Genomic DNA, 13,971 nt, shown 5'->3' on the forward strand with positions numbered 1-13,971 from the left:
TACAAGAAACTCAATTAAGTAAGAGTTAGTCAATGCCAGGAGTAGTACAATCACATTCTTATGTAGTAAGAAAAATGAGAAACTCTTCCAGAGTTGTAGAAAACACTAAGCTCTTAACTTGCAAAATAATTAAATTATCAAGTTTTTCTTATCTTTAAAATGGAACAGGATACCTGAAAAAATTAAATGAGATTATTCTGTATTAGTGTTTTTAAAACTATAAATTACTGAATTAAACATGTTTCTCATAAGATTCTTTAATGCCAAATCCCTGAATAGTCAACACAATCCTCAACTGTAACATGCGAAAGCTGTATTTGCACTTACAGCAATAATAATAATAATAATATATATAGTACACTGCTCCAAAATGCAAGGCCTATCTGAACTTTAGGACCAGGTAACTGCCACTTGAAAGACTACAGACAACAGACACACAGTCTTCCTCCTATAATCAGCTTACCTTTCTCTTCTTTCCACCAAAGTGACAAGGAGCTGCACAGTGTCATTTGCAAGGTCCTGCTCACTACTCCACACTGAGAGGTTACTGATGACTTTTTGTAAGAGGTAGCCAATAATCCACTGAGAACCTTCTGTATCTGCCCCAAATGCTGTACTGAATGGCAGACTTATCTTAAGAGAAAACAAAATTTTTAAAGTCAGAAAGAAAGATCATCTTCAAAAGAAATCCACTGAAAAGTCAAACAGAAATTAGCATCTAAATCTGAAGTACTACTTACATCAATTTTAAATGTATTGATTTCTATTAAGTCCAAAAAGACATACTCAATCCACTTAATTTTCCAATGTGATTTTCCCATCAACTTTACTTTCATATTAATACACCAAAATGATATTTACACCAAATACAAAGAACATAAATTAATCCATTCCCAATAGTAATCTGTAAATTAATACAGCTAAAATAAGCTGAATCAAATGATGTGCTCTAAGAAAGTTATTAAAATTGCACGCCATTCATATGGTTCTCTTCAATCGTTCATCAATGTGGAAGATGTTCAGCTCTTAATTATATGTTGATGAGAAAATCACCAAGAAAATTGTTATCATCATAAATCCAAACGAAGTCAGTTTTACATTCTGACCTGATCATATAGTTTTACATTCTGACCTGATCATATAGTTTCTCATCCACCAGGAGGTAAGTCTTTGCCCAGCGTTTTAGAAACCAAACAATATCTTTGCCCATTTGAGGGCTTAGTAGATGAGTGAGATCTGCTCTTATTGCTCGAGATTCAACTTCTGAAACTCTCAGAACAGCAGATAACAGCCTGTAGGTATAAAAAAGAAGTCATTTATTCTTTTATTTATTGACTGTCTAATCTTGTTTTTTTCTTAAAAGTCCTTTTTCTGTTTCTCAACTCTCTGAATTTAGGCCAGGCTACACTTGAAATTTTCGTCAGCTGTGTTGTACATAAAGGCCTCATTTTACTGCTGACCTTTCAGGAAGCAAGAAACAAGACAAAGTGAAGAGTCATGGATAGAGACAACCTTCTGTGCAAGTCGTACTGCATGTGCAAGTCTCAGTGTTACCATCTAAAGATGTTTTTCACATTCAAAATGGAGAAATACATAAAATTAAAAGTTCAAAGTAAATGCTAAATTCTTCAGCACTTTATCACTACTCAAACCTCCCATGGGTTAGCGCTGTTTTTATACATTTGTCATTTTATGGTAGAGGATCTGGAAATCAACTTATCTAAAACACTTTGAAGGCTGAATCTTGTCTCTAAATCCGATAGTCCTAAATACTTCCTAACAAAAACTTGATTCTTAATGGTATTTTAAAATAAAAGTCTTGCTAAAAAAATTTATCTCTGTAATGATGTGCTCTAAGAAAGTGTCATCTCCTACACTACATAATTCATATGGTTATATGGTTTCAATAAAAGAGCATGATCTGCAGTTAAGTTGGAAAGTCTTCGTTCTGGAGGTGGGAGTAGGAGAGAACATAATCAGAAGTGATATATATTTAACTTGACTTTAGCTAAAACACAAAGAAGGAAAGAGAGTAACTGAAAGAATCCATTTAAAAATCATTTTATGACTACCTGTGCCAAAGCAGAGATTCTAATCACCTGAAGTTGGGCTTCTGCTACTTTTGCTTACTGCTCTTCTGAAGATGACTGAAATTATCTCCTTATAATGAAATCTTATATTTCAGTTCTTTATCCAACTGGATGTCTCCAAAGTACTAGCTACTATTTATCACTCCATTCTTTTGATATAATTTCTTTCCTTGCACCAAACCAGTAGTTTTTAAGTCTCTACCCCCAGAACATCTTTTTCCCTATGTATTACCTACTCCCTATATCAAGAATTGCAATTTAGGGTAGATATGAACAAAAATACCCCTTGACTTCACAATACATTTAAGTTGATGTACCAGATTATTCTCATAAGAATGAATGGTTTTAAATAATATAACTTGCAGCCTAGCAGAATTTGAATTAAATAATTACAGTAACTTTCTAAATTTATAAACAGGAATTTATTTATCAGTGTTCTTTCTGATACCCACCATCATTCATTTGAAAAATAAACATATTTTTCTTTAACAGTTAGAAACTTTACATTGTTTCTTTTTCCTCAAATTTTTTTTCTCCTTAAGTTTTCATTTCAATTTCATTTCCCCAGATTATCTTAATATATTTTTATACTCATTTACTGCTCACACCATTTAATTATCTGAAATAAGTATGTCTGGCTATTGAAATAGAATTTAAAAATATTCTCAGTGACCATAAGACTATTTTTAAAACATCTTTTGAATTATCTATCGATGTAATACTAATACACAATTGAGCAAAGTACAACACAGATTTAAACAAATTATTAAATGCAAAAATAAAATTTTATGCATTTGTAATTGAAATTAATGTAGCAGGATTTTGTTTTTCCAAATGAGTCCATATATCTGAAAAAATACTACGTCTTGCTAGAATGAGACAGAGCTGAACATAGTTTGATTTGATTCCGATTTCATTTAAATAGAAACAGTGGGAAAATCTATTCACATAAATGGAAAGCATTTTTAAAATAACAGGGTTCCTTAATTATTTGAACTTCTTCCAAGTTATATGCCAAAAATCACAGAAATCCACCATCAAAAATTATTTTTAACAATCTGTTAACTGACAACCTGATTCCTTCAATGTCATTTAATGCAAAGGGCTGAAAACCTTCTGACTTGTAAATTACTGGTGCTCTATTCCTCAATCATTCACTCCCAACACCATACTATTTGGAACTGTCCCTTTATTTGGCACTCTGCACATTTTTACATACCTCCCTATCCATTATGATAAGATTCAGAATGAGTAAGAGCTTTTGCCTTTCTTTTGTAAAGCGGGAGCCAGGTAAAGAAGAGTACAGGCTGTTCGCTGAGGCTCCCCTGGAACCCTTCCTATATCCTCACCACTGTACCCCATGAGGTTTCTTCTGAAAGAACCATCTGCCTCTTTCACCCTACTAATGGAAATGCTGCCTAACCTGCCTTGTCATCCTTTAAATCCGTTTTCCACAGTATAATCTTACTACTATGGTTTGATCACTTCACCTCCCTATTTCCAATCTTTCTCACGCAATACAAAGACCATCCCTACTTCTCCATCTCCACAAAGACCTTTTCCCTCTACGTTTACATGTAAGCAACAACAAACTGCCTCCTGCTTCACGCCACACTCTCACTTCCAGGTCTCTGCCTAGGCTACTGTCACTACCTGGAATACTCTTCACCTTCTGCTGTATGTTGCACTCCTATTCAGCCCTCAACTATCAGGTTAAATGCCATCTTTCCCAAAAGCACCCCTTACTTCTTCCCCTAGTAAGAGGTTAGGTAAACCTTGGTGCTCCTCTATCACTCTTATCAGACTTCTACTGTATCCTTGGATCGTGGCACATAGGGGAATTGAACTGATGAAAATGTCACATTTTTTTTCATTAAAGTATAGTGGACACACAATGTTACACTCAAATATTTTTTAATTGTTGATAGTTTAAATTCCTAATCCTACTTTAATTCTTAAGTAAGCTATCTAAACATTGTATTTCAGACAGCACTCACACTTTCCAATACTTTACAAATTAATCTTGGATTACCTTTTCAGTTTATAAACCAAAAGTCAGCAAAATGGGTCCAAGAAAGCTCTCTTTAACTTCTTGCAACATCTACTCTAATCTGGACCACCATCATCTTTCCCTTGGATTACTTCAATTAGCCTCTTCACTGGTCCCCCTGCTTCCATTTTTGTCACTCGTAGTTTACTCTCAAGGTAGCAGAGTAACCTTTTAAACATTCTCTGTTCAAAACCCTACAACAGCACCCCACTTCATTCAGAGCAAAGGCTAAAGACTTTATCTGATTTCCCTCTATTTTCCCTTCTATCTCCATTTTCTGACAAAATTCCATCTCACTCTGTTCAACCCACAATGGTAGTTCCATCTGTTGCCTGAATATGCCAGGCATGCCACAGGGCCTTTGTATTAGCAGTTCACTCTGCCTGGAAAGCTCTTCCCCAGGACATCATGGCCTCATCCCTACCACCCTCAATCTTTGCTCACAAGTCACCTTCTAAATAAAGCCTATACTGATCACAACATTAAAAATTATAGAAATCTCTGAGATCAGCACTCCTGATTCGCCTCACCCTGTTCAGTTTCTTATCCCACAGTCTTATGGTCTTCTAACACACCATATGATTTATTTATTATCTTTCCCCTATAAAGAGCTTTAGAAGGGGATTGATTTTTGTCCGTTTTGGTCACTAATGTATCCCAAATGCCTAGAACAGTACTTGGTACATATTAGGTAATCAATAATTATTTGTTAAAGGATAAATTCTTCAAGAAATGTGAACTTTTTTTAGTCAAACTAGTAGTGTTTCTCTCATATAGCCTTCAATTTCAAATTAATTCTTTGGACTGGGGAAAAAAAAAAAGACAATTTTTGTTTCCTCATCTCAACCCTCCATAGTCTGTGCTCTCAGATACAAAAATGTTTTGCTCCCACACTGATACCTGAGACTCGCAAAAATTGAAAAAGCACTGAAAATACAAGGAAAGCATTCCTGATGGTACTGCCGAGGCAAGAAATGTGACAAAGAATATAATATGACAGCACCCTGAAATGAACTGCCTTTGAAATTAACATTCGCCATGAATCAAGCCAAAGCAAAAGTGATGATTTCCACAAGCACCTAATCTAATGCCTACAGTAATCCCATATAGAATAAAACTTTTTCCATAGAGCATTGATATTTTATTTCAAACAAGAGAATAAAACAATAAAGGAAATAAATTCTCAAACATTTCCTTGATATTAACTTAATAGTTCATTTTTTTTTAAAAATCACTTTCTACTGCACAGGCATAAATGATATCCATGTATTTTTGCATTAAAATTAAAAAGATGAGGGGGACAGCACCCTGCTTGAGTTACTGATTTTGCAACTGGCAAAAACCAATGTTATTTCATTACTGATATTTCTGTCTGAAACCTAAAATTAAAGATACTGAAATCCAAAATGCTGTTTCAAATCCCCTTTTAGGAGAATATTTGTCTAGGTGTATCCCTCCTTAATTTCACCATTAAGAATTAATGAAAATTTTGCCACTACTAATAGGAAGATCAAAGTCAATTCTCATCTAGGCACACTACTGTCTTCTAACCTCACCTGACAGGACTCTCAAGTTTCACATATTCAGGACAACTATTTCTGTTTTATAAGGTAAGAATCTTAGTTTTCCTTAAGAAAGCCACTGAAATGTAGTTTTAGCTTTATCAACAAAAAAATGCTTGTTAATATTCTCCCGGTTTCTAAGAATCTCACATACTTTGTTTCATTCATTTAGGGTGCCTGTACTGTGTTAGCACTGTTTTCTGATGGACATGGGATATGTTCAGAGTACTTTAGATCAAATGTCCCTTCAAAGTCTCACTGTATTCAGAATAATTTTACATTTGTTTTCCTCAGTACAGGATATAGCTGTCAATTCTCACCAGATTGGCATTACTTATATATACTGAGTACTTGCCATCCTTGTTTATTTCAAGGCTTCTCCAAGTTTTCTTTCATGTATCAGATTTACAACGTGCCTAACACTCAAGTCATCTACCCATCAACTCAGAATTTATAAAACAGTATAAATTACAAGAGCACAGCTATAGAGTTCATATTACCTAATCACAGAATCTGTTCTGTTGTACCCTGGGATGGAAGAAGCCTTTTCTCCTGGAGATCCCAAAATTTGAAGTGTTGTATTAATGTCAACTTCAGATGAATGCTTAATGGAATATTCCATTATTTCTGGAGGTATTAGCGGAGTCTCTCCCTGAGTATCATCAGCTAAGAGGTAGCCTTCAGTTTAAAAAAAATTAAAAATGAACACTTAACAAATCTACATTTATCAAATCGTACTATAAATGTTTTCAATTTTATCTGATTTACATACATCATATTAAGTTGATGTGAAGATAAATTATAAATGTCAATTTCAAGTTTGAGGAGAAGAAATTTTCTATTTCTCAGATAATTAACTCTCAAAATACAAAGGACAAATGTTTTATTCACCAATTTTATAATTCATACTGACATGTAGGTTTTTTAATCTACTACCTTTTAATAATTTTCAGTAATATATCTATAAACATAATAGGAATTCTACTATTATCTCTATCAAAATCAGTATTTGGGCATGCCTTTTCAAAAAGTAAGATTTCTTTTTCTCGATTATTTAAAATACAAAAACACTGATAATATGCTTATAAAATAAGACCCTAAAAGTCAGACTGCCTAGATTTGCATTCTGACTCCAAAAATTAATAGCAGTGTGACCACAGGCTAGTTTCTTAAAAGTCTCTCTCAGCTTCTTCATTTATAAGATGGGGATAATAACAGTAACAATAATAAAACCTGCTAATAGTACTAAACAGAAAAGAAATAGTACTAAATCAGTGGGTTGCAATGAATTCCACATGTCACTGGGTAAGCAAAAGGCATTAAATATACATGTTAGCCAGTATTTTTAAAAAATGCATCCACAGCTCTGTGATATACAGAAGCTATATTCAAATTTCATCCAACACTATGTATGGACTTTTATTTTTTTTAACATATGAAGCTTCTTCTAACATATGAAGTTTAAAAACTGCTCAGTTGGCAACTACATTTTAAAAAGAAACAACCAACCAACCTGTAACTAAAATAAGCCAGTGAATATCTTCATACAGATCATCAAGCATTTTGTTGTCAATAGTGCTTGAACCAGGTGAAGCAAGTAATTGCTGCTGATGTCGTTGTAACTGACCATGGAGCCTTGTTACTCTTTCTTCTAATAAACTGAAAGAGGGGAAAAAAACCAAAGCTTCATAAAGCTCAATAAACAAAGATCTAGAACAACTCATAATATCCATTTATTAGACATCATAAATTAAGAAGTTAGCACAAAAACACATATATGAAAATATTATAGTACACAACTGTTCTCATAGCAGTATAGGAATTGTGATTTATTGTTTATGACACAGAATTAAAACATTGCTTTACAAACAATCAAGGTTTACAACAGGCATTTGAAAACTGGTTATTCCAAGTTTTTATATTGATATGGGTCAAATCATTTCTCATACCATGTTTTCCACAATCTCTCTGCCATCTATGCTGTAGTGCCTGGGCTCCAAATGTACAAGCCAAGGAATGCAATCATGAGTATGTTTCTGTCCATTTGTTCCAGTGTGCTGGGATACGGGGTGGGGGTGTTTAAAGTCTTTAAACACTTTAAGTGCTCTCCAGGGAATTGTGAATAGAGAATATTTGCTCCATGGGGTTTCTTTGGACTGTGTGTACCTTGTCAGAAGAGGTATACAGTGTTCTGCAGCAATTCTTCCTAGCATTCCTACACTGGCTAGTTGATCTGAAAACTGGTCTCGATCATCCTCTTGAAGTTCACTTATTTCTTCTTCCTCACGAGAGGCCACACCATTGGCAGTCTATTATTGAAGAAGGAAATAGAGAGTGTGAGGAACTGCATTCCTTTGTTCAATGAATCATACATTTCTGTTGCACTGTAAAATAACTTCAGCACATCACAGGAAAAGGAGAGGTGGACAGAGCCAACCCAGCGGTCTAGGGCCTACTAACTATGCTTGACAATGCTAGCAGTTACAAAAGAATGGGAAAAGGGAGACACAGAAGAGAAAGAAATGGAGGGTATTACCCCACCATGATGCACATGTATAAACAGTAAAATGCACTCACAACCCACTTCCCCACACCAGAGAATTTAACTTCAGTAACTGAAAAATCTGACATCTTTAAGATATGGTCCTTTATATAGAAGTATCACTGGACAACTAGGAAGACATAGGTGGAAGACACAGGTTTTCAGTGAAAACTGAAGAAAAATGGGGTAACTACGAGCACCCCACAAAACACTGAACTCATTTAGAAAATGGGATAACTTTTGCTCTAATGTTCTCAGCACATCTTCTCAAGAAGCTCTTCCTAAATTTCTAGTATTATACAATGTATAATAGGATAAAATAGACAAAACAGAATTACAATGAAATGGATTTTTACTTACAATCTAGCTTGAAACTTACCAAATTCCTTGTGCCATCTGGAGCAGCGAGGTGGCACTGAATATAGGAATTGAAAACTTGAACAGCATGTTGGGTAAAAAAGCCTTTATGGAAATGTTTGTCGTCTTGAACCAAAGTTAGCCAGGACTCTAGCAATTTGTCATATGCTTCCATGTATACCATGTCATCTTTATCAAGCTAAGAGAAAAGAACACTCATAAAACAGGTGGTCAGAGAAATAAGATGGGAATTATAACATGAGTTACAGAGTTATATGTATAAACAAATTTTTCCTTTAGCAAAGGTTCCCAACTATTTAATAATCTAGAGCTAATTGAGCCCATTTTAAAATTAAACAAACATTACAGTAAAAATGTATAGGCTTTTTGTTAAACCTTCTAAAATCTTTGTAACTTAGATTAAGTAATTCTTTTTTTAAATTTTTACAAAATTTTTTTCTTTTAAAGATTTTATTTATTTACTTGACAGACAGAGATCACAAGCAGGTAGTGAGGCAGGCAGAGAGAGAAGAAGCAGGCTCCCTGCTGAGCAGAGAGCCCGATGCAGGGCTCAATGCCAGGACCCTGGGATCATGACCTGAGCTGAAGGCAGAGGCTTTAACCGACTGAGCCACCCAAGTGCCCCTTAATCTAAGGAATTCTTAAGCACAAAGGAATTAATGCTTTTCAGAAGACTAGCTGCTCAGTACTTTGTGGAACATGTGCTTTGCAAGTAAAAATTAAAACAGTATTTTTCGGGACGCCTGGGTGGCTCAGTTGGTTGGACGACTGCCTTCGGCTCAGGGCGTGATCCTGGAGTCCCGGGATCGAGTCCCACATCGGGCTCCCAGCTCCATGGGGAGTCTGCTTCGCTCTCTGACCTTCTCCTCGCTCATGCTCTCTCTCACTGTCTCTCTCTCTCAAATAAATAAATAAAATCTTTAAAAAAAAAAACAAACAGTATTTTTCTGTAGTCAAGAGAACTGTTAGAATAAAAATACTAAATGTGTACTTACTATACACCTTTCAACGATTTTAGAAAAAGTAAAGGATGATGAAAACAGACTGGCCTAATCAGCATATTTAAGAATACGTGGGGAGAACTTCATAGCTGTTCCCTAACATTTTAGAACAAAAAAGAAAAACAAGGATAGGGCCTACACAGGAAGGAATCCAGGGAGGATGCTGAGGTGGGAGGAACACCAGAAGCCTGCGGACTCACAAAAAGCAAAGTATGTGAGTACAAGTGAGTGAGCAAAGTATGTGAGTAGAAGTGAGTGGCGAAGCCAAACAGACAGTAAGCAATGTAGAATAGAATGGTACTAACAATTATGCAGGCTTGGGTATTGAGTTTTACAACATGTATAACTAAAAGAGCTTCACAGTAAAGTATTCTGTCATATTGGGGAGGAAGTCTATACGTAGAGATTAAGGATACCTCTACGGAGCCCAAAGTCTTTGACATTTAACATATCACTTCATTTTTCACATTCTAGTAAGAATCCACATCCTAATTTTGCCATCAATTACTAATATGGGTACATAATTTACCTATATATTGATTTCTTCACCCACAAACTCATTAGATTAGCACAATTCAATGAAAGGAACACTTAGTGTCAACCAACTACTGGTTAGTACAGAAACATAAATAACGCGTCCTTTAATGCTTTTAAACTCAGTCCAATGGGGAAGAGCAAAAAGCAAACAAAAAATAACTAAAGGCCATGAAGGATAAACACACATTTTAGGGTCAGTTTTTAACAATGGTGTCTCTCATAAGAAATTTGTTATAAATAAAAGAACAGAGTTTTGAACTATATACTCACTTAAAAGGTTTTCACATTTTGTTACTAGGTTTCTGGTATTCTGATACTAGGTAGTGAACCCACGAATACTGAAGGTCAATAGGTCTAATTTATAACTTGGCTTTTCTGGGTTCTAAAGCAAGCAGGCATTCATCCTACAAATACAGAACTCTGGAACCTTCGCAAAAGAGAATCATCTCAAGCTGTTATTCTAGCAATTGGCCAATGACTTAAAAAAGGAAAGTAATGGAAAATCTATTTTAAGTATTCCAGACTACCCTGTGCCCCCAGATCATAGTACCTAAGCACCTATGTGAACTACTTCAGATAAACTATGTTTTCTTATGCCTTCAGCTTTTATTTACCCACAGTGTATTTAAAAACAAAACAAAAAGAAACCAAAAAGACCAGTCATTTTCTAGGTAAAATGGACCTTTTAGTTATTTTTAAAGATTCATTTGTTTGAGAGAGAAGATGAATACAGATGTGCATGCAAGTGGAGGGAGGGGCAAAGAGAGAAGGAGAGAGAAACTCAAGTGGATTTTGCACTGAGTGCAGAGCTTGACATGGGGCTCCATCACATGACCCTGAGACCAGTCCTGAGCTGAAACCAAGAGTTGGACGCTTTAACCAATTAATGCCACCTAGGCACCCTTAAAATGGACCTTTTAAAATATATAAAATTTTTAAATCATTTTGTGACAAATTTACATAAGAATGAAGGAAAAAATGAAAAGAGTGTCATTAGATAATTTAATAAGGATTTAAACAGAGCAAACCCAAATTCTTACTACATATTTACCTGGCCCTAAAAGCATATTTACCAAAAATGAGCAATTCTTTGAATGAAACCAACTGGAACTTATTCATTTCATGAATAGTTACTGCTTATTATCTGTGGTATTTATATTCTATAAAGATGCCACAAACGCTGAGTTAGTAAACAGGTTAGGTTCCTTCTCCAATCACTACATTTTTCTACCACGTCGAGGTGAACAGATCAATACATAACTGTGTTTTATGCATAACTTAGTTTTATGTCTTTCTGTTTACAGACACCTTATTTAATATACATCATTCATTTACTAATAATGAACTAGTGATCAACACCACTATAACTCATGCCTGAATGAAACTTATCTGATTCATGTATCTGCTCCATAAGGCATCACAGCCATCTTACACACAGGAACACTAGGCAGCACTTCAACATAGCACTCAGAGGCCATCTCAAATAGTGAAATTATCCTGGCAGTCACTGCACAGGAAGAACTTCAGTATTTTTTGAGAAAAATTTAGAAAACCCAAATTCACACAAAAATGCAAAAAATGTAGCCCTAGAGAACATGAAAATTTGTTTGTAATATGTAGGCTAAAACAGGAAGGCAGAGCATTTGCCTTGTTTGACCTCAGCTGGGAATAAGCATGTTACGCAATTCCTGTTTTTCATAAATCTTTGCATGTACGTGTCCATGAATTATGAGTGTCACGAGGGCTGATTTTGGGGTTACAATACAGTTTTAGCAAGGGGGAGAATTTGTTGTAAACACGGAACTTATGAATGAGGAAAACTGGTTCTTCTTGCTCAGGTATCATCAAAATGCATTACACTTTTGAAAACTTTCATAACATCATTTTTTGAAGGACAGCCTTCCATATTCTTGGTTCCATAAATGTGAGAACATATTCATTTAGATTTACAAATACTTATGAAAATGATCAAGTCAACCAATTTTTTTCATTTCTGTATCATTTATTTTCTACACCATTATTTCCACCTTTGTACATACTGCTTTCAGCACTAATACTATTATAAACTGCATTAAGTAAATTCTGCAGCACAAATATTAAAAGAAATAAAGGAATATTGTCAACCCAGTCAAAACTCCTGTCACAAAATACTTGAAGTTTTTCCTGCGGAATTACTGACTGGATAAGAACGCTTTATTTTCCTATTGTCCTTGGAAATAAATTGCTTTCTCACAAGTTGATGAATTTGAAAAAATTTACCTAGGATATCAGCTTAAACTCAATCTTTGATTTCACTTATACTATCAATTTCATCATCATTATTGGAGTTTAGCATGCCATCTCTTTACATTTATTTTCTAATTTGTTTTATCACTGTAAACGGTCTTATTCTGGCAATTTCCTCCTCTTTGTTACTATGGGCAGAAAATGAAAAATTCTAAATTCCAAACAGAATCCAATTAAACATAAAGACAAACAAACGAACAAAAAAGAACTTAAAGGAAACTGAAAATCTAGACCCCGGTGGTATACTTAGAGTTAAAGAATGTTGCAAAAAATAGCCAAATAAAATTTGTTCAAGCATCATCTGCTGTCATGGGACGGAGAATTCCACATCATTCACTGCCTCCTACATAAATCTTTGCAAGAAACTTTTTCTACCTTTATTTTTACTTAATATTAGAAAGAATTCCTCTGAGGAGCAGCTGTGCTCCCTCTTTTTGCAGGAGATCCTCTTTTTTTTTTTTTTAATATTTTATTTATTTATTTGACAGAGAGAGATCACAGGTAAGCAGAGAGGCTGGCAGAGAGAGAGAGAGAGAGAGAGAGAGAGAGAGGGAAGCAGGCTCCCTGCTGAGCAGAGAGCCCGATGTGGGACTCGATCCCAGGACCCTGAGATCATGACCTGAGCCGAAGGCAGCGGCTTAACCCACTGTGCCACCCACGCGCCCGCAGGAGATCCTCTTAAGGAACCTTACCTCCCATCCCATTTCAAGTCCTTCAAATTCAAATCTAAAAAATCAAATTTATCATTACCTACAAAGTAAGCTTCTAGCTTGCATATCACAATTGCTCTTTTTCTCTAATCTTAACTTTCTACTCTATTTCTGATTGTGTTCTGCAAGTTTTAAAAGATTATTTCATTTAAATGCCACCAGAAATCTTCTATGAAACAAAGAAGGTAATGAAAAACTAAAATAATCTCTAATATAGTTTCAACTGCTATGTTAAACACCTTTCCTCTTTCCCTCTAGAACATGGCCACTATTCTAAAGCCTGATTAATGGAAGAGCAGCTGTGAAGAGTGGCCTAATGTAGAACAAGACAACATTCAAAGGTTTAACTGAAAATGGAACTGACTTAAGAATGTCTACTTAACAGCAGAGTCATATGGTGATTTACATGTAAGAATGTCTAGTGCAGCATTACTTAAACACATGCTAACAAATTTATGAACCATTTCCCTAATCATGATTTCTAGTACTATTTTAATGACATGAAAAAATGCTAATGATATAAATAAAAAGTAATGATTTTATTTTTATTTAAGTCTAATTGGTATGGCTTAAAATTTGGGAAAAATACATTAAAAAATTAATAAGTTTCAGAAGGTGAAACTACAAGTGATTTGGTTTACTTCTCATTAATCAAAAAAATTTTAAAACAATTTTAAGTATTAAATGTTCATACTTTGAGGAGGGGAAAAGGTATTTATAACCCTATATATGAGTAAAGAGATGCCAAAAAAGTGGGCAATTAATGTGATTTTTGAAGAATTTTAATTTTTATGCACCGTTTGGGTTACTTTTAC

The 13,971-nt window shown here is 34.8% G+C and overlaps 1 protein-coding gene across 2 annotated transcripts in view; it reads right to left on the reverse strand.

Moving 5' to 3' along the window:
* The window catches only part of XPO4 (exportin 4), a 123,981-nt gene that overhangs the window by 18,921 nt on the left and 91,089 nt on the right, over positions 1-13,971 (reverse strand). For both annotated transcript variants that reach the window (XM_044249399.1, XM_044249400.1), the window contains exons 10-15: positions 8,624-8,800; positions 7,869-8,011; positions 7,216-7,361; positions 6,203-6,380; positions 1,133-1,292; positions 464-633 (exon numbers count right to left, since the gene is read on the reverse strand). In XM_044249399.1, the coding sequence (XP_044105334.1) occupies positions 464-633; positions 1,133-1,292; positions 6,203-6,380; positions 7,216-7,361; positions 7,869-8,011; positions 8,624-8,800 (974 nt within the window). The remainder of the gene's footprint in view (positions 1-463; positions 634-1,132; positions 1,293-6,202; positions 6,381-7,215; positions 7,362-7,868; positions 8,012-8,623; positions 8,801-13,971) is intronic.

The sequence above is a fragment of the Neovison vison genome, chromosome 5 (assembly GCF_020171115.1).
Source record: "Neovison vison isolate M4711 chromosome 5, ASM_NN_V1, whole genome shotgun sequence".
Lineage (NCBI taxonomy): Eukaryota > Metazoa > Chordata > Mammalia > Carnivora > Mustelidae > Neogale > Neogale vison.